Source organism: Strongylocentrotus purpuratus, unplaced genomic scaffold (genome assembly GCF_000002235.5).
Source record: "Strongylocentrotus purpuratus isolate Spur 01 unplaced genomic scaffold, Spur_5.0 spur5_contig_848, whole genome shotgun sequence".
Lineage (NCBI taxonomy): Eukaryota > Metazoa > Echinodermata > Echinoidea > Camarodonta > Strongylocentrotidae > Strongylocentrotus > Strongylocentrotus purpuratus.
Genome location: NW_022145555.1, coordinates 819,225 through 839,945, shown reverse-complemented (window position 1 = coordinate 839,945; position 20,721 = coordinate 819,225). Strand labels below are relative to the sequence as shown.

The window sequence follows — 20,721 nt, the reverse complement described above, 5'->3', positions numbered from 1 at the left end:
ATGGACGGGCCGTGCATCAATGACAATGCAGCGATATTCGAAGCAGGTGCGCAGATTCAGCTTTTCAGCTGCGCTATTGTATCCATCAGCCTTCCCAGCTAGCTAGGTATCATGCGCACGTTCCATCTAGGCAATCTAGCATAACTAGCACCCAGGAGCTACGGCCGGGCGAGCGTGCAACACCAGTCACAGTGCGAACTTGGTGCTAGAGCTAGCTGTGTGCAGTGTATTCCTAGGCAAGTAAAGTGACAAGTCTATACCGGTAAGCTAATAAATGATAGTTAAAACATGAGAATTGTTCAAATATTAAATGTAGATCTAGGGTATTGGGGGATGCAGAGCTGGGAGTTTTATCGGACTGAGCACTTGACTTGGTCATTTGCATTTTCTTTAATAAATGTGATTAAAATAAAATATGGATTGAGCTTGTAAATTTCTAGATAGAAATTATCGTCTGGTATGGGTCATTTCTTTAATTAAACTGACATTTGTTGACATATGTATAGAGGGGGTCAGAAGAGCCAGATGAAATCTCAGCGGAACAACCGTCGATATCAATTCAGAGACTGAATTATAGCTTTCGGACTAGTAGTAAATTTTATGATTTATTTCCAACATTAACAAAAGTATTTTGTTTGAATCTTCACACAGCATTTAATCATCACTTCACTTTGTGGCGACGGTTAATATCAGATTCAATGCCCTGCTTGCGTTGACCCTTTTGCAGTTTGGAGATCTGGGGAACGTAGACTTGTTGAACAACCAGATAAAAAGATGGGAGAGGATGATGATGATGATGACGTCTTCTTTACCGAAGAGGATTATGAGATGTTCTCTTTGAGCCGAACACACAACGTTCGAGCCCGTCGTCATGAAGAAACCAAAGCTTCAAAAAATTGGTAAGTATCAGAACTATCACTAACAATTTAACAGGATAAAATTGTCATCTGTCATCATTCAAAGCATGCAGTAACGGTTGTAGAGGGGGGACGTTAGGGGGGGGGGGGGGCTTATGGGCTCAAGGACAAGGTACCGCCCCCCCCCCCCCCACAAAAAAAAAAAAAAAAAATGAAGAAATGAAATCTTCAAGCTCTCCCAACATATTTTGGTGTTTCTAAATCTAAATGGACAAGGTAAATGGACAAATTACCCTCCCCCCACACAAAAAGTGAAATAAATAAATATTAAAAAAATGAAGAAATACAAATCTTCAAGCTCTCCCAACATTTGTGGGTATTTATAAATCTGAATGGATTAAAGTGAGGCACAATTAGAAAGTGAAGGCATGATCGAACCCCAAGCTGCAGTGTAAACAATGATTTTCTTTTTGTGGGAGCTCTTTTATGATTTGGTGTTGCATTTAAGTGAGACATTCCCACAGTGATATTACTGCTTTTAACTATTTTTTTACCAGAGCACTTTTAGAGCTTTCATTTGTTTGAAGTAACACCCTTTTCTTTCACTCTTTTCTTTCATTTTTTTTGTTGTTTTTTTTGTTGGTATTACTAGTTCATATATATATATATATATATATGTTTTACTCTGTTATCAATATATTGATGTAAACAATATTACCGGTACTGTTAACTTAAAAAAATATATATATATATTGTACATATTGGAAGAAATAAATGAGAGCTATATGCTCTCTCAATCAATATGATTATGATTTTTAACAAAAAGATTCTAAACTTAATGATTTCTAGGCGGGATGTGGTTGCCAAAGAGAAGGAGAAGAAGCAGTCTAAGAAACAACCCAAGCAGGCGAAGATCACCAACCCTCCCAAGGAACCTATCACGCAACAACAGAACCCACCTTCAGCAGCTACACCCAACCTCAGCTCCAAGAAGCCACCTTCAGCAGCTGCACACGACAACCTCAGCTCCACCAAGAAGCCAAAGCCCAAGGCCGCAGGGAATGTGTACAGTCTCCTCTCGCCCGACCCAAAGGTCAGGTACCCCACTTTCTCTCGCTTGACCCTCGCACAGCACAAGAAGTTCCTGGAACTCCAAGCCAAGTATGGGTCAAAGGGCGCCAGGGTCACAACCTCCAAGCAGTCGGCAGAACATCAGCAGTGGAGGGTAAGAACACCTGTCAGTATGATAGGGTGGACTTAGGGTTCGGGCATTTTGTCACTTGCGCATCATGGAACACCCAGTTTGCGCATTACAGAAATTTCATAAACTTTTATTTTCTTAGTTAATGATGACGGAAAAGATTTTTTTCATACAGGGGTTGTATAGAAACATATTGACAATAATTATAATTAGGGTGCATGTATGATTGAACATTTTGTTTAGGGAAAATAGATTTTTAAATATTTTTTTTAGTACATTACAAATGGTAGTCAACCTCACCTGATATGTCACACAGTCGCCAATTTGTATTTGATCGATCGCAACTTTAAAAATGCACAACATTCTTAATTTCAATTCATATTTTGCTCAAACTTTAACTGACCTGTCCCTCTCATTTTCTGCATCTATTTATTAAAACCAACTTAATATCAAGGTGGACTTCCTCTTTAAGCCGTTATACTTCAATTTTGCTAATGGTCATAATTCACCCTACATTTTGGGTACATTGGTAGTTCTTCAAGCATTTGTGGATGTGCATTGTGCAGTAACATTCAGATAGATACGACACTCTACTTTTATAAGACAGTTATAATTGAATTGAAATTGAAAATAATAATATTAAGTATTCTGTACATGACACATTTCTTGCAAAATGCCCATTATTATATCATAAAGCACACTTTATAATCAATTTTTCCTTGCTAGCAACTTGGAGCCCAGATATACCAAGATCAACAAGACTTCAACTCATTTGCAGAATACATAGCTAACAACCAGCCAGAAAGCTACATCTCTTTGCCAACTGGAGCTGCGAAATACCTCAAGGTAATCACCATTTCTTTTACATTTGAGGTGCGATGGCTCAGTAGTACAGCAGTGGTCTCGTAACCAAGAGGTACCGGGTTTGAAACCAATTATATACGTATGTGCCCTCTGGTAAGGTATTAATCCCCATTACTAAGTCCCTCGGATAGGAATTAAAGCCAGAGATCCCCTGGTTGCTTACTTAAAAGCATACACATGTACATGCTTCCTTTAAGCAGTCAGGTAAAACAATCTATGTATATTATCATATGGGACCTATCAATGATTTTTAATGCTGTGATATGCATTTAGCAAATAGAGAGTATACTACTGTACATGCCAACTGTCTAGCCTAGGATATTCAATATTCAATGACTGACTTATTTTTCTCTTGTGCTTTCAAAGGATTCATTGAAGAGAAATCTGGAAAGAGTGGAATCCCTTCCTCGGCACTACGCAGTTCTGCAGACTGTCACTCTTAACCCAGGAGTACCATTACCGTCGGATCCCACACTTCAGAGAATAGGATCACCAGTCTTTGTGGTATGTATCACAGGGGTTTGTCACAAGCAATGCATTTAAGAAAGGTTAGAGCATGGGTTGCGATTGGGTTTTACATTTGGTTCTTGGCCCTGTTTCTTTAACATATTATTAATAACAAGTTACAATAACAGTTACAAGCTACTGAAAACTTGGCATTTGATTGGCTGAGGGCAATTTTCTCATAGAAATTTAGCATTTGTTATAGATAACAATTAAGTTTGATAAAACAGGGCCCTGGCTAGTGTAAATGTTCTGAATGATTATGGGTCAAGGGTTAAAGCTAGGAATTGACAACTATTCAAAATTGACCATTGTGCCATTGTTGGCATGGCATATTATTTTGCATACAATTGAAAAGAAATCCTGATTCTGTCAATTGGTAGCTATATATATTTATTGGATTTCCATAATTTCTGACAGTAATCACAGATTTGAGTTATTAAAAACCTGTTTTGGATCCCCTATCATCATAAATTTGTCATAAACCATCTCCTTGATATGTAAGCTGAAAAGATATGTCTAAGTCCCATCATTTTAAGATCTGTCTATCATGATAACAAAACACCCAATGGGTTAAACCTGATCCCCTTCGAAAAACTTGGTTCGCACATTTTTAATAAAATAGATTTTCAAAATGAACCCTATCTGACCATTGATACAAAGGTCATTGAATTTCTCTTTGCTGGGACATTAAAAAAAAAGGTTTTCCAAATCTAATTTCTATGCATTCACCTTTCCAAAGACATCAATACCATAAAGCTTAGCCCTATTGTTGAAATTTAAAGTTGGTTTTCAGTTTGGGTCAAAATTATAAATGAGACAAGATCGCCAGCTACTATCTTACCATCAGCTTCATTTTGAACCACTTGACTTGTAATTTTTCAGGGTAAGCCTACAGAATTGGTCGTCCCACCACTGGAAGATCGGAAGGTGATTTTGAAAACATCAGGAACTGAATGTGAAAATTTATCGGAAGTGCAAGAAGATGTAAGTATAGTTAAAGTTGCTTTAGTATTAAACCACTTGTATAGAAAGAACCCCTATCTTTGGGCTGCTCTGGGAAAGCGCAGTATATATAAATAATAATAATAATAATAATATTAATATCTTTAGAGACCATATTTTTGTTTCCCTTAAATTGTACTTCTCACTAAATTACTATTAACCCTTTCAGGACAGGATTTATTTTTAGGGCTAAATTCAAATTGACAACAATAATTTTTTTCTTTTATTGCTGTACTGTTAAAATAAAATGTGATATCTCTGAAAACAATATATACTTCATTTCTATTGCTGATTAACTTTGTATAATTATGGTATATTTGTAGACATGTTTCCATTTTTTGTGTGTTCTCTGTTTTCTATATTGTATATAATCTGTATCTGATGTGTTTTTTATGGATTTGAATTGAAATTAAACTTCAAACTTGAAACATGGTCCTGAATGTTTTAGAAAAGTTTAAAAAAGATGTATTATTATTTATGCTATTTTGTTTCCTAATACCTGTAGAAGACTAACCAGAATAACTGCCAGAAACTCGCTGAGGTGTACAAGGCAGACATTGTCCTCTCTGCCGGCAGCTTCTTCACCCTCGTGAACAACCATGCACCCCTCTATGAGCATCAATGGGAGATTCCATTAGAGGTCAAAGGTGAGGTGGATGCCACCTTTTTTCTGGTATTTTCTAGTATTTTCTTATAACTGCATGTAGAAACAAGAGCCTCCCTCTCTTGTGTTTTTAAAACTATCATGATACCTTGTTAACCAACTTTTACCTTTTGAAGCATATTAAGAGCCCACAATGACCCATGGTTTTTCCTTTTGGAAATGCATTTCAAGTGAATTTTAAGTTCAACATGGGACTGATATATGTAAATAATGCAGAATATTAGGGCAATTTATTACATTTCTGTGAGATGGCATATTTGACATATTTACTTGATTTTCTGGAACTTACGGTAGAGGAAATTACTTTGTACAGACTGAATCTCAAATTTAACATTTTTAGTATATGCCTTTGTTGACTTCTGTTTGATACCTTTTTTGTCTTTGTATGATTTCTTTCATCTTCTTCAGAGAGGCCCACGGGGAAGGTGGCATTCATCGAAGAGCCATTGATGAGACATCTGTATTACCCGCACAATGCAAGTGGTCTCTACCACAACCTGGTACTGAAGCAGATGCTGACAACGGGAGGCAACGAGAAGTACTGCAAGACGTCAGACAGGACGGAAGAAGATGTCCTTGAGGGCATAATGCTTGAAAAACTGGATACCACACTTCCGGAGGAGCCTGAAACGGAAGAGGATGTGGATGAGTTTGGCTCTATGTCCTTGACTGACCTAGAGACCTTTGGGAGTGACCTTCGAAGTCCTACGTCCAAGGCACCAGAGAAGGAAGAGAGAACAGAGGAGTCGAAAGTGGAACTTGGAGTGGAGTGTGAAGGAAAGGAGACATCAGATGTTGTGAAGGTTGAAGACAGTTCTATCATGATTTCTGAACAGACTACAGCAGATTGTAGAAATGCAGTGGATTGTAGAAAGTCATTGGGTGGGGATGATGTTAAGATGGAGTTTCTAGATGACACTAAATTGAGTAATAGTGGAAATATTAGTTTAGATAGAAGCCTTTCATCCGAGGACACCATTCAGGGATCTCTTGACTCTTCAGCACAAAATGAGAACAACAGTGGTGATGAGAAGGAAGCACTGATATTGGCAGCAGCCTCAAAGAAGAAAGTTGTCAAGGTTGTTATTCCCAGGAGATCAACAAGTATCAATGATGATGCTGATTTGGCAACAGATGAGGCATGTGTTGTTCAGTCACAAGAGTTACAGGATAAATTAGACATTACCATGGAGGATGGAGACGAAGAAAATTTAAACACTTTTCAGGAAAGTCAGCACAAACCTGATGTGAGGCTAATGAGCGATAGCAGCGACGATGGTCATAATTTAGTCATTATGATGGAGTCAGATGCAGGGAGCAGCCCATCAGCATCAAGAGACGGGCCATCCTCAAAAGGGCCCGAGATAAAAGGACCTGAGATAAAAGGGAAATCTGCAGAGGAAACTACTTTGCAGATAAGGGACAAAGATCAAGAAGACATGGTAAAGGAAGAAGAGATTGTAGAGGGTGATCAAAGACAGGATGATGTAAAACCAGAGCCAAACAAGGCTATGGTAGAACACATCGCGAAGGATGCACAGACAAACGGGAAACCTGATGAAGAAGTGCCTGATGGAAGGATAGCTACAAGGAGAAGTTCTCGTATCAGGAAGCAAAGTTCCAGTGATGGGAACACCAGTGCTGGACAAGTGGAAGAAGTGCCAGTGAAAAAAAAGAGGGGAAGACCCAGGAAACAACCGGGTAAAGAGGAACAGACAGCCTCAACTGTAGTAAATAAAGGGAGGAAAGACAATGATGAGAATCCAGTCACAGAACACGAGATATCCCCAAAAGTTTGGCTTGTGGACCGGATGAAAAGGGAAAAGACTGTGGGACTGTGAGGAGTCTAAGAATCAGATGTCGAAAAGACAATTCTGCAGACAGTGGGAAAAGTTCTGACCAAAATAAGGATGGTGATGTTGTGTCAAAGAGGCAAGAAACCACTGTAGTGAGTACAGGTGATTGTGCTAATCCTAAGGTAGCCATGAAGAGAAAAGGGACACCAAAGAAAGGTTCTTCTGCAAGGTCAGGCACACCCAGGAAGCTAGGAAATAAAGGAAATAAAGACCAAGGTGAGAAGAACAAAGCAGAGTCAACCATCGATGAAATCATGCGGCTCCAGGAGAAAATGCTCACCAGACAGAAGTCAAATGGTCAACAACACTCTCAAGGTCAACCTCAAAGTCATGGCTCTCAAGGTCAACCTCAAAGTCATAACTCTCAAGGTCATGGCACTCAAAGTCATGAACAAGGTCATCAAGGAAGTAATGAAGCCATTGGTGCAGAAGAGACGCAAGCTGTGACGGGTTTCGTGCCTGAAGGTGTAGACTTGGTGCCTCCGACGGAAGGAAGCTGGGCCTATAGCCTCTGGAAGTTTGGCAGATTACGATTGCTGACACAAAGCAAATGTCCCGGCACGTTACAGGTAGGAATAAAGATACCAAAAGAGATAACTTGATGTGATCATCATTCAAATGTGATGAAGGGCAACTTTATCATCAAATTGATTGGGAACAGAACTTTGATTGAAAAGAAAAATGAAGATCAAAGTTCTGACAAAAGCAGTTGTTTTAAATGAAAGATGAACCTCAGTCTCCATAAAAAAAGAGGCATTGTGATTGACGTTTTCTTGGTCATGCAAGATAGATTCAAGGTGGCACAAAATATATTTAAGTCACTGCCATAACAATCAAGCTATCTGTAAGAAACCTAATATGAAGTTCTCTTTTGCAGGGCGAGGTTGTGAGTGTGGGTGAGAAGATGGAGTATCAGTCGGGTCTTGGCCTGGAGATGCAAACAGCTAGTGATCTGACTAGGATGTGGCTCAACCTCTCCCTAAACCCAGGATCAAAGTACCTCAGAGGTAAGTATTGCAGTGAGCTTTCGTGTCATTGCCATGAATATGTACATTGATAATTGATGTCACTAATCAGGCTCATTCAGATATGTCTCAATAAACCAACACCCCCCAAAACAAAAAATGCCACGTTTTTTCATTTGTACATGAATGAGCTTTCGAGTTGTTGCTATGAATGTCTTCAGTGACAACTGATGTCTTTTAAGGCTTGTTCAGATATGACACAGTAAACCACCGCGACAAAAAAACCAAGCCATGTTTTTAACGTGTAAATGAATGTCAATTACAGGCAGCAATCCTACACGTATCCATTTAGCGGTGTGTCGTAAGATACACAGATCTAAAGTGTATTACACTTTACTTCATCATAACTTTAACAAATGCTGTGGTTTACAACTTCATATCTCAACAAGGCTTCACAGGCATCTTGCTAATGATAACTTAGCATTCAAAATATCATGCAAGGAGGGTACAAACATGGAGTGACAGGTAAACAGGAAGAGAGAGAGAGAGGTAGAAAGAGGAAAGGGGATACAAACATATAAATGGAAGGAAAGAGAGAGAAAGAGAAAGGTGGATACATATAAAGGGAGAGAGAGAGAGAGAGAGAGGGCAAGGCAGAGAGATAGGACAGACAGATACATATGAAGAGAAGAAGAACAGTGAATGTTAGAGTTGAAAATCAATTAAATGACCCTAAACCTATCCAAACATGCATTTATAAGTAGCTACAAGGAACAACCGGTACATTTCCCCTTCATTCTTTTCATTTATGTATTCAATCATTTACAGGCAGAATAGATTCCAGAACATCGGAGATCCTAAGCTGGGAATGTCTAGATGGCTCAACCATGGGTCAGCCACAACAAGCATTCAGGTGAGTACACAGAAAAAAGTACACACTTTAAGGCATGGATTCACAAAGACAGTTTTAATCCTACCATGTGTGTGTTAATTGGGCTTTTACAGATGTTTATCAATCAGATATGATAATTTATGCCTGGGGACCGACCCTTTAACGTCACCATCTGAAAGACGCGACTCAGTTTTAAACCGGGTGGCCTGAGTCAGTTTGTAGGGTAAGGCAGAGAGCTGACCAAGTAAACGTACCACTAGATCAACTCGTATCTCCCATGGTTTAAACCATCTCAATATGATGTGCTCTTAAAATGAAAAAAAAATTACATGCAAAAATATAGATTGAATGTTTTGTTTCTGTATTTATTAAAAAAACTAAAAAACAGGCATTTTCTACAAATATCTTATGTGCCAGTTTTTCACCAAATGTAAGGTTTGTTTCTTGATAAGGGCATTGCATGCTCTGTACTATGATATTTATCTTATTTGTTCCATTTGTCTTCCGTTCTCTTTCAATTTCTCTGATATATAGCCCTGGTATGTGCATGAAGGTACTGTATCTAATCCTTGGCAAGTTAGCGGCTTTATCCAAGGGCAGATACCTGCTGAGGCACAGACCTGGAGATGCTCATATCTGCATCTACCAGTGCGTGGACCCAACCGCCAAGAATGTACGGTAAGTGCACATATCATACACTGCTTGGGGGGTTATTATGAAATGCCTGCGCCTCGCATTGTTGAGACAAAAACCTGGAGATGCTCATATCTGCATATACCAGTGCGTGGATCCAACCACCAAAAATATACGGTAAGGGCACATATCATAGGCTAATTGGGGGGTTATTATGAAATGCCTGTGCCCAGACACAGACCTGCGTCTTCATGTGCATGGACCCAACCACCAAGAAAGTCCGGTATTAGTACATTGTAGCACAGGTGAATTGCGGGTTATCGCAATACAGCTCTTGCCCCTCCTGCCAAAAAACGACAAACCAAACACAACAATAAAACAACGAAAACCGTGCAATATTATGGATGAAACACCAACCATTATCAAGAGCGATCTGTCATATGACAGGTTAATCACTGTAGTCACATTCTCAAATGATATTGTCTAGAATCTTCCGCGAGGTCTTCCTGTCATCATCTTTCCATGTAGACAGCCTTCTGTTACTGTGACTGTCAAACCATCATGTCGCATTATTCAAACACCCACCATTGTTTTGAATTTAGATGATGTTGAATTGAGTTTTTGTCTGGATGATGTTGACATGAGATTTTGTCTGGGGCTGTCGTATTTTCAAGCAATCTGCCTACAGTGACAGTCCTTCTTCCGCAAATAATTTGATAATGTGTTATAATGTTTGAGGAAATATAGTATTTGTGACAGTTTATCATTTCGTTTTTGAAAATAACAGTATATATATATATATATATATATATATATATATATGTATTTGCTAATTTATGATTCATTGTCAGTAAAATATTTATTGTACATTATATTTTTGTTATCAAAAAACTGTAAACTTACATGAATGCAGAAGAAAATCAAATCAAATCAAATCAAAAAATCAAATGTGTTGTTTCTTTAAATGTAAATATATTGTCCCATGCATCTTTTCTCATCCTTCTACAAGGCACTTGACAATTTTTTGGTTCTATGCTCCGATCCCCTTGTATGTATTTCTAATTCCCTCTCCACGTATATGTATTTTCTGCTATTCTTTATCAGGGCACCGTATGACCTTCATGCAGCTCATAAAACCAGTCAGCTGATGACATCACTTCCTCCCACAATCCCCTGGGTACCTCTGGATCCCAGTGCTCCGTATCGTAGCAACAGATGGAGGGGCTGTGTCCCTCTCACCTTCCCACCTTCCCCTCAAAACTTCAAGCATCGTAAGTCGCATCACATTTCTTTTGCCCTGTTCTTCAAAGTGTGTCTAAGGGGTTGAGTTGCATGATAAAAGTACACTTAGAACACGGCCCTTTAAACAAAATTGTTTTGGAGTCCCATTTTAATATATGTACATGTACCTTCCTGCCCTCCCTTCTAAACTAAAGTGCCTCGATACGATTAATTTCAATCGACTGTTACAAATAATTGTATATCAATAGTCAGAATGTAAATTGCATGTATTACGTGTTAGGTAAGGCAAGCCATAATGTTTGTCCTACCTAGCAACAGCTAATGTATGCAATCCGAATTCCAACTATTGAGATATATTTATTGGTAAGAGGTGAATAGGATAAAAATCATATTGAGGCGCTTCATAAAGGCATATATGCATAAACTTGGTAACATTATGAAATTGCCTATGTCTGCAGAGTGTGCAGCGGATTGAGAAAAATTAAAACCAATCATTATTTTTTCTTTAATATTTTTTTGTTGGCAGCATCAACCCAGCATGGTGGCAAACACAGGAAGAAGAATAAGAAGAAGAAAAGATGAACCTGGGGAACTGCTTGCACAGTAGTACTTAACTATAGCCTCTTGATGTGTAGAGATGTCGCAGTAGTGTGGTTTAAGCACTTGACATGAAATGCAAAGGTCATGGGTTCCATCCCCGACAAGGCAATAATGTCCTTTGGCAAGGCATAGATCTACATTTTCCACTCCATACTCAGGAGAGAAATGGGGACCTGGTAGGAGGACGAAAGCCTTTGTGTTAGTAATTGCCATATGCTCCCACGGTGACCATGTGGTAGGAATACTCGCTAGGGAGTGAAGATGGTGCACATGATGCGAGAATGAATCTGATGATTCCTATTAAAGGCCGACTGTACTAGTTTTGCCAGGAGGGATTAGACCACCCAGCATGGTCAATGACAGGTGGTTATCATCAACTCCTCTCTCAAGTAACATTAGAAAAAGAGGATCATGGGGTACCAATGGTCACTGATTAGGCATTGCTTTCTATATAGAGGGAGCAAGTAGCTACAAGTAGGACAGTGGGGCTTTAAGCGCAATATAAATCCAGATAATTATTATTATGATGTTGCATTTGATGTGGTGTTACGATTGCTGGTCCTAAGCAAGAAGCCTGAAGGTACACAATGGAGCAGGGCTCCGTTTCATAAAAAGTTGTTATCAATAACAAGATACAATGATTGGTATAAGCTACTGACATCCTTGCATTTGATTGGCTGTAAGCAGATTAGCCATAGATTTGTGTCAGTTGTTATTGATAACAAGATTTATGAAACAGGACCCAGGACTGACTCAAATGAAATGTCATGAAGATTTGCTTCTGTCCTGGAGGTTGGTTCACAAAACATTTTTCAATGACAAATGACAAATATCAGTGACAAATCTGCTGATAACCAATCAGAAGCAAGGATTTCAGTAGCTTATAACAAAAACTGTCACTGATGACAAGTTTTGTGAAACGGGGCCCAGGTTGTGGCCACCTGGTGCACACAATCACATAGATCTGCCACATGTACGTCTTAGAACGGTTACAAAGGCCAGCTACAGTTGGATGTGGTCTCCCACAGGCCCTGAAGAGGTCATTTGATATTGCTAGATATGGTTGGTTTTGTTCATCTACCAGTACGTCTTTAAAAGACATATTTAAAGGTAAAGACCAGTTATGGTCATGCGATTGCATTGTGCAAGAAACGTTGTGGAATCGATCAGAAAAGGTTGATCATCTAGCATCTAGCATCTGCAAGGTTCTGGAATCATCAAAATGATAAGAAATTTGGCCCATTCTTCGTAAAGTTACAAGTACTATACACACAAAGATGTATATGGGACTACCCTATATCTCTCACAGACCATGAGAGAAACAAATTTACCAAATATATGAATTAGTAGGCGGTTTCCTGGCAAATTTTTTATCATCATGTATTAGTCAAAGCATATTCTTTCATATGATTGGTAATGAGAGCTTCCATTTCATTTTTTGAAATTGGGGCGTTTCCAATACTGGTCTTTACCTTTAAAGCTCTCCATTATTTTTACTTACATGTATGACATTATACACGTATGAACGATCTTCATAATGAACCGTCCTTGAAAGAATGAACTCATATGGATTTAATAACCAATGGCCCCTATTTGAGTATTAAAAGAAGATGCATCTTTGATAAAGACTTCAGTTACCGGTATTATCCTTGGGTTTTATTTCATCCAAGTGTACTTAATATTTGAATTCAACAATCATTGACAAAAATCAAATTCCTTTCCAAACAGGTAAAGGTAAAGGGACCTTTATTAGCACGAGTGCTGAAGTTTATCTTGATTTTGTCTTCATGTGTAATGGGAAATTATTCAAATCATGCAGCTGATCTAAGGTTTATTTCGAAATTCATTACAATTTTTAGTTGTGGTATGCCAATTTCAATATGTTTGTACATGTTATTACCACCTGCATGTACCTCTATGGATTGAAGGAGCAGATGCAGATAATATGTGATCATGTTACAATAAACATGTTTTTAATTGTTTTATCTAGACCAGGGTATGTGAGTTGGTAATTTGATTTATGTTGTATACAATCATGCATTATGGTGCAAGTTTTCAAATCTACAGAATAAGTCTGACACAAATAAACTCACAAATACTGAAAATTTATCGTTTTGTCCATTTATTTTCTCCTTTCCAATTTCCAAAATTATACATATTATATAACATCCTTCATATAGTACTATGATTTACACATCTTTTAGATTCATCATTCATGATGTATTTCAATACAACTGGAATCCCAGTTAAGGGCATAGACACAATAATGCATTGATTCAACAGTAGACAATTAAAATGAAACGATTTGAATATCAGAATTAATCACATGTTACATGGACATATTATTCTATAATTTACTGATCATATAGACTAGTTACATGTAACACACGCTTATGTATTCGCATAGATTAGGGCTCGCACAGAACTCAAATCCTACTTACGTTCAGTGCAAGCCCCATACACAGGGTTTAACTTCTTACATATATAGAATACAAAGGCCTTGCGAACTGCATAAAAATCTGTTTTTTTATTCTATTACTTTATCACATGACAGTTTTAGAAAATTTAACTTTTTCACAAAATTTTCTAGTTTTATGCACACATATCTGTTTTTTGGTTCGACAATTCTTTAAGCACTAGTCTCAAATAAAAATAAATAAACAATTAATGCACATGTGGTAAGCAAGATTACATATAAAATTAATATATGATACAATGATATATTACACAGATTTTCCAAAGTTGTAATGAATCACTTCATTAAAGTATATTATGAAAGCCAACGTACAGTTTTGATAGCATAAAGAAATTTGGAATGATGTGTTGTCTTACATTGTCCTACTTGTATCGAAAGATAAATGTGAAAGGTATTTTGATGCTTTATCAATGATCTCTGATGAACTTCGTGTAAACAGCTGAAAAGAACACCAGGGGGTGTTTCAGAAAGATTCCAAGTCGAACTTAACTCTAAGTTGGACTTTGTAGCCTTATAATGAAATACATTCAAAAGCAAATTTGAAGTATTTTAGACTTTTCATAAATTCCACATCAGGAACATGAAATCTCCTTGATAATAGAAAATATGAATGATTTGAATCAACATTTTATGCCTTTCAAAATAAATTTTACAAAAATATTTTCAAAGATACCAATGGCTTTCCATAATTGTTAAGTCCAACTTAGAGATAAGTTCAACTTAGGATCTTTGTGAAACCCGTACCAGGACCACGTTTCATAAAACAAACCATTACAATTGCTCTAATTCTATGACAAATTATCTCTAGGCCAATCAGATGCCAGGATTTCATTACCTTATAACAGTTATTGTTTTTATGAAAAAGAGCCCAGATCATGGTTACATAGTGCTCTATGCTAGGATACTTCTACCCCGACCCCCGCCCCTCCCACTCCGTGAACGGAGGGATGCATGCGGCGTGCTACCAAAATGTCCGGTAAAGGGGTACTTTAGCTCCCCACACAGCAACCTCAACAATGTATATTTCAAAACAAGCAGAAACACAGACCTCGTAGGTTTTTATACACGTGTCTGAAGCAAACTGCTGCTGCTGGATTTGATGTGCCGGGTCAGACATTTAAATTATTTGTAACCTCTCATTTGTTTCGTATTCCATTAGACGAGGAAAAAAAAACGTTCCAGCAGCTTTGTACAACTAATATCTTGTTATTCATCATCTAAAAACCAAAGAAATCTTAATTGTTTTTTAAAGGCTTATCAAAACTGTACATGACCTTAATATAGTGGACGAGTTGATGAAATCTATTCACACAAAAATATAAGCACACAAATGATCGTGAAGGAATGGAGTTGATAAAAGGCACCATTGTTAATGTTATATTCTATTTTATCTAACTGATCATCCCATTAATTGACACAAATCTTGCACACACAGAACTTCCACATCCCCTTTGCACAAATAATTCTTTTAGCTTTACATTTTACAATTCTACAGTCACAATTAACTGACTGATCCACCAATAAGACCACAAATACATGTACTTAAATGTAACATGACCTACACATGCAGATCCTAATGAACGGATAAGTGACAAGGCATTCAGATTTCCTAACACGTAACCAGTCATTAGAAAGTAATTACGGTCGATAGAAAAGGCTAATGACAGGTCAGTTAATTATCTAATCCCGCCGGTCGACTCTAGGGTTAAGCACTTTAAGATGAGGGTGATTCATCAAATGAAAGGATAAAAGTTATCATTTTACAAAATAAATAATAAGCATAAAATGTTTAGGCAATAGTAAAATTATCTACCCTCTGTATCGAAACCAGTCTGTACACCCTCTACTATTGCCTCAGATGTCAAACTGGTTACGCCCTACTGATGTAAATGTATATATAGTTACTATAATGTCTATTCTTTGGTAAAAATTGAAGTTTCTCCCGGTAAGGAATACCAAGTTGTCTATGAATCTTAGATCTTCGGACATAACAAGAATTGCAAGAAAACAAATATTGCATCACATCTGACCCGAAGGCCATTTGTGCTAAAAGTTTTTACTCTGAGTTAGTGTACATAGCACACATGTAAATAAAAAGGTGTTCTTCTTTTTATACTTACATACAATTTCTTCTTTTCTCCTTCACTTACATAATGATTTCTTTTCTTCTCACAAGTAAATGGCCAAGCTATTCTCTTTTTTAAAGAGGTAAATGAAACAAAGGGACCCTGTTTCGTAATAGCTCAGTCGGTCGAGCAGTGGTCGACTGGATGGTGACCCTGGTTCGAAACCAAGTCGATGCGCTTGTGCATTTTGGTAAGGCATTAATCCTCATTACCTGGTCCCTCGGAGAGGACCTAAAGTCATCAGCCGTCTGGTTGCTTACTTACAAGCATTTATGCTTTCTTAGCAGTCGGGTAAAATAACCACCATCACCATATCACCATAGTACCAAAATGTAAAATATTGATATTTCTAGAAAATTGCGATATTGATTCTACTGTAACTGTGGAACGGAAGGCTCATGCATGTATATTAAAAGGGGTGCATTATTTTGCTGCAGTCAGTTGTGGGGAGAAGCCCTCGTTCGGTTGTGCTCAAGAGCAGCTAAAGCAGAATGCATGCTCCAGAAACATTAGAGTCGATGGTGGAAGCGTATTTGTTCAGGTTAAATGCTGCTCGGCTTTGATTCTTCAAATGAAATTCTTGGATTCTATTTCCATCCCGTTATCTCCTCTCAAATCCTCAAACTTTAATGGATGAAGTACGTAAACTATAAAAATGTTAACACTTTACATCTTGTCATGACATCAGATTCTTGTGGACCTTTCAAGAGCTCATTGTTCTTGCTGTTCTCTTCTCCTTCTCTCCATCCTTCATCTTACTGAAATAAATATGCAAACAATAACAACAGTCTGTGATGATGGTATCTCAGGTGGAACGCATCCGTTGTCATGACAATACAATCCTTGTTGAATCTTCCTTAATATCAATGTTATTGCAATTGCCATTCTCCTCCTCCCACCCTCCTCTTCATACATCCTCCCCTCCCTCATTCTTTCACGTTCCTCTATGGATATGTATGTATGTCAATCATGAAATCTGTCTTTGGTATTAGCATCTCATATGGAAAGCATCTGTTGTCATGACAATACAGTTCTTGGCGAATTTTCCATAAGATCATTGTTATTGCAATTGCCATTGTCCTCCTACCTTCCTCTTCATACATCCTCTCCTCCCTCATTCTTTCAAGATCTTCTATAGATATGCATGTCAATCATGAAATCTGTGTTTGGTATTAGCATCTCATATGGAACGCATCCCTTATCATGACATTACAGCCCTCGGAGAAGAAGAATCTTCCATGAGATCACTAGTATTGTCATTGCCATTCTCTTCCCCTTCTCCGCTTCCTCCTCCCCCTTCCTCTTCATCCGCCACAAATCGAAAGAAGAGCCCGTTGTCATGGAAATGATGTTCTTGGTGGGTGTGTTCCAGGATTCGTCCAATCAGAAGGCGTGTTGCATAGTTGGTAGCCTCGCTGCGGCCCACCGCAAGACCCACTTCCAGTAGCCAATCCACAAGGTCCAAGCCGCGGAAGACTTTCTTGTAGGTTCGCAAGTGATATCTGAGGGGAAAGATGTTTACAATGTTTACAATGGTTTTTAATAATCGCTAAACTCCTGATGTAATTTAAACAACCCATTTTTCTGAAACTCACATTTGAACTCTTTGGTTTTCTGTCCATATATTTTATATTTCATTTTAAATTTATGCCAATCTATGTTAATTGTAGTTGATATGTATATTTTGTAATTTTGCATGTTTTAATCTGTGAACTATATCACAATTCAGCCACCAACAGCTGCAAATATTTTTCAATAAACCTTGAATTGAATTGAATTGAAAAGAAACAAACACAAAATGATAATATGATATCAGTATATAAACCAAATTTAGGGTTCCCAACGAAATGTCCTCATTTCTCTGATGAAAATCCTAAGTTCTAGGATGATTATTTGAACTTATTTCCAGTCTAAATGTCTTCAAAATATCTATTCCTCATGGACACAAAACAAAAGATAAGACACTGATTCTTTCTTCTTTGGACAAATAAAATTCCATGAATATTCTCTGACTGGAAAAAGAGTTTTCTTTGATTTCCAGGTATACTTGACAATTCAAAGCACCAATATTTGTTTAAATTCACTTCACCAACTTAATTCCAAATATGATCAATTTTTCATTTTTCTGACATGCTAATGATTGGCAAATAGATTCAAGCTGCTACTAAATAATCCCTTAAAGAACTGAGGAAAAATATCTGAACTCAAGACAGGAAATTTGTACGTTTGGATGTGATATATGAGAACTTTCAAACGAATTTGACTGTATGTTACATTTGAAAAACCTTGTTCAAGGCTATAGTTTAATAACAAAAAAGAAAGAAAAAATGCATCTAAAAACAATGATAATAAAAGGTAGCCATTTATATAGCACTGTCTATCTAGACAATGCTATTCCGAGGCCCACAAGAAAAATAGAAATAATGAGAGAGTTTGGATGAGGGTCATAGTGCCAAGTACAGGTATTGTTAAAAAAAATAAGATTTCAGCTTGGATTTAAAGGTCTCTAAGGAAGTTATGATTCTCAAATTAAATGGTAAATTATTCCAAAGAGAAGGTGCTGGCAGCTGAAAAGACCCTTTCACCACAGGCTACCTATGGTTTGATGTCTTGGGGATCTTAAGAAGATGCTAGTGTGATGATCTTAGACTACGAGCTGGTGTATAATGCATAACAAGGTTTTGTAAATAGTTTGGTGCCAATCCATTACCATCTTCCATGTGAAGAGAAGGAATGGTGAAGACTTACTTTCGATCAGTGACGATGACGTCCCTGCACCGAGCAAGATGATGGGTCTTGAACTGTTCACACGTCTGCATAACCTCTGGACTGAGGGAATCACGGCGGGGGAGGTGCACCTTCTCAGTCCCATAGATACATCTCCTTACCCTACTCACACAGAATAGCATCCAGGGTGTGAGGAGAGAGAGAGAGAGAGAGAGAGAGAGAGAGAAAGAGAGAAGTAATAAGTGGATACAGGTATGTTTGATACTTTATAGCATTAATATTGTCCTGCTATCAACAGCACATCATTCATTTCAAAGAAACTCCATGCATTCATGGAACTGCCCTGAGATGCATGCAGTTGAATCATTCTCTTTGCTCGCAATATTTAATGATATGAATCAATATCTAAAAGCATGTGAGAAGTTATTTTCATGTAATGAAGCATACAGATTCATATTGTGGCTGCATTTATTTATGAAATTTATGAAATTTGTATGAAAGGTTCTGCATTTGTTGTTTATTGAATTGAATTGAAATTTATGATTATAAGCTTGTTTGCACACATCTGATAATCACTTGAAAGGTGAAGATAACTAAAAGATAAATTTTCTAAATCAAACCTGCATATAAACACTGTAAAGGAACCGAAGAGGCATTTTTGAGTAATCTTGAAATATAAAATCTGTAAATAAATCTACCACACTCATATGAAATCTCTATACTATTACATGAGTAAATTACCTCTTGATTCTTACAAACTTGTGTGAGCACATCCACAATTCATATTTCTTTTGGATAAACTTATGTTTTGCATTTCTTAGAACTTTACATTAAAAAGGGTATAAATAAATAGAAGAAAAAGAATGGTACACCACCCATGGATAAAACACTCATAGCAGAACTGCCAAGAAGTATTCCAGAATGAACAATCAAGCCTGAATCTTACTTCATAATTCAACACCGAAACCCGGGCCAAATGGCCAAAAAAGCAATTGAAAACAGGTATCCCCATAAAGTTATACTTTTCTAGACTTCCATAAACCATGATGAAATAAAGACAAAATTTTGTAATGTGTCAGTAAAAATAAAAGAGAAAAAAAGGAAAAATATGCAAAAACAGAGGGTTTTTAGACTAATGATTACCAAAGTTATGAATATATTCCATTCATCTACTCATACCAAAAACCCATCACTTAATTAAATGTAAATGTCCAAAAGACTAAGTTAATATTATTGTCCCCACTAAATGTAGTAATGTACAATCCATGCTCTTTTGAAAAGTGCTCCAGCATAAACACTAATGAACTGCACTACCTCAAATATGGACCAAACACTAAATTCAACACTAGAATAGACCCAAACTTAAACCTACCTTAAACCGAACCCTATATTGTCGACAAGATAAAACCATGCGCAATAGCTAAAAGATAAATTCTTTATTCTACAAATCCACAGGTTCTTAAATATACATAGCAAGAATTCAAATTTTGCTAGCATCACTTTTATCTAGAGGACCTGAAACTATATTTACTTAGTTATAATCCCTTACTAACTCCCTTGGCCACACTTCAACGACCAATTGCAACTTCTGACTCCTGTCAGCAACTGGCACACAGGATAATAATAACAAAATTTATAATGTGCATATATCCAGCCCAAGGGATGCTCAAGGCACCTTAACACATTTGGAAATTATTACTCCGGCTTTAGCTGTGCTGCCATTATGGCGCTCTAGCATTTCAAGGAATTAATTCCTGCCAGGTACCCATTTACATCACCTGGGTTGAGTGTGGCAAATGTAGATCACTTTTTCAAGGTGCCAATTTTAAACAACAACAATAACAACAACATCAATAACAGCAACAGAAGCAATAGTCGCAAAAGTGAAGGACGGGTCACAAAACATCCTATGGCATTCACCACTTCAGTAACTTCTGACTCCCTGTAAGCAACTGGCATACAGGATATCACCTTTTCAAGGTGCCAATTTAACACAACAGCAATAGTCAGTGAAGCAAATGTTAGGTCACCAAACTATCCTATGGCATTCACAACTCTGATGTACTGCTCATTCCATGATTGCGAAATCATAACAAACACGGTATCGTT

General features: G+C 37.5%; 3 protein-coding genes across 4 annotated transcripts in view; 2 read left to right on the top strand and 1 right to left on the bottom strand.

The window, feature by feature from the left end:
* The first annotated feature begins 191 nt into the window (after positions 1–191).
* Positions 192–7,146, top strand: LOC115927510 (little elongation complex subunit 2-like). The gene is made up of 8 exons (XM_030993537.1): positions 192–262; positions 652–899; positions 1,707–2,082; positions 2,785–2,904; positions 3,289–3,426; positions 4,312–4,413; positions 4,937–5,078; positions 5,504–7,146. The coding sequence occupies exons 2-8, from the start codon at positions 775–777 to the stop codon at positions 6,934–6,936; spliced, it is 2,436 nt and encodes an 811-aa protein (XP_030849397.1). The 5' UTR covers positions 192–262; positions 652–774; the 3' UTR covers positions 6,937–7,146.
* On the top strand, positions 7,080–11,369 carry LOC115918882 (little elongation complex subunit 2-like). Its single transcript, XM_030993201.1, has 6 exons — positions 7,080–7,520; positions 7,829–7,958; positions 8,745–8,829; positions 9,343–9,486; positions 10,546–10,712; positions 11,210–11,369. The coding sequence occupies exons 1-6, from the start codon at positions 7,080–7,082 to the stop codon at positions 11,263–11,265; spliced, it is 1,023 nt and encodes a 340-aa protein (XP_030849061.1). The 3' UTR covers positions 11,266–11,369.
* Positions 11,370–16,137: 4,768 nt separating this feature from the next.
* The window catches only part of LOC575303 (integral membrane protein GPR155), a 34,587-nt gene continuing 30,003 nt past the window's right edge, over positions 16,138–20,721 (bottom strand). For both annotated transcript variants that reach the window (XM_030993512.1, XM_030993518.1), the window contains 2 exons: positions 18,634–18,774; positions 16,138–17,387 (listed from right to left, as the gene is read on the bottom strand). In XM_030993512.1, the coding sequence (XP_030849372.1) occupies positions 17,087–17,387; positions 18,634–18,774 (442 nt within the window). In that variant the 3' untranslated portion in view covers positions 16,138–17,086. The remainder of the gene's footprint in view (positions 17,388–18,633; positions 18,775–20,721) is intronic.

Coding starts and splice junctions, on each gene's coding strand:
- LOC115927510 (XM_030993537.1), top strand. CDS start 775: ATGGGAGAGGATGATGATGATGATGACGTCTTCTTTACCGAAGAGGAT. Junction 2,905..3,288: donor GAGCTGCGAAATACCTCAAG/GTAATCACCATT, acceptor GTGCTTTCAAAG/GATTCATTGAAGAGAAATCT. Junction 4,414..4,936: donor TATCGGAAGTGCAAGAAGAT/GTAAGTATAGTT, acceptor TAATACCTGTAG/AAGACTAACCAGAATAACTG.
- LOC115918882 (XM_030993201.1), top strand. CDS start 7,080: ATGAAGAGAAAAGGGACACCAAAGAAAGGTTCTTCTGCAAGGTCAGGC. Junction 7,959..8,744: donor AGGATCAAAGTACCTCAGAG/GTAAGTATTGCA, acceptor AATCATTTACAG/GCAGAATAGATTCCAGAACA. Junction 9,487..10,545: donor CCAACCGCCAAGAATGTACG/GTAAGTGCACAT, acceptor ATTCTTTATCAG/GGCACCGTATGACCTTCATG.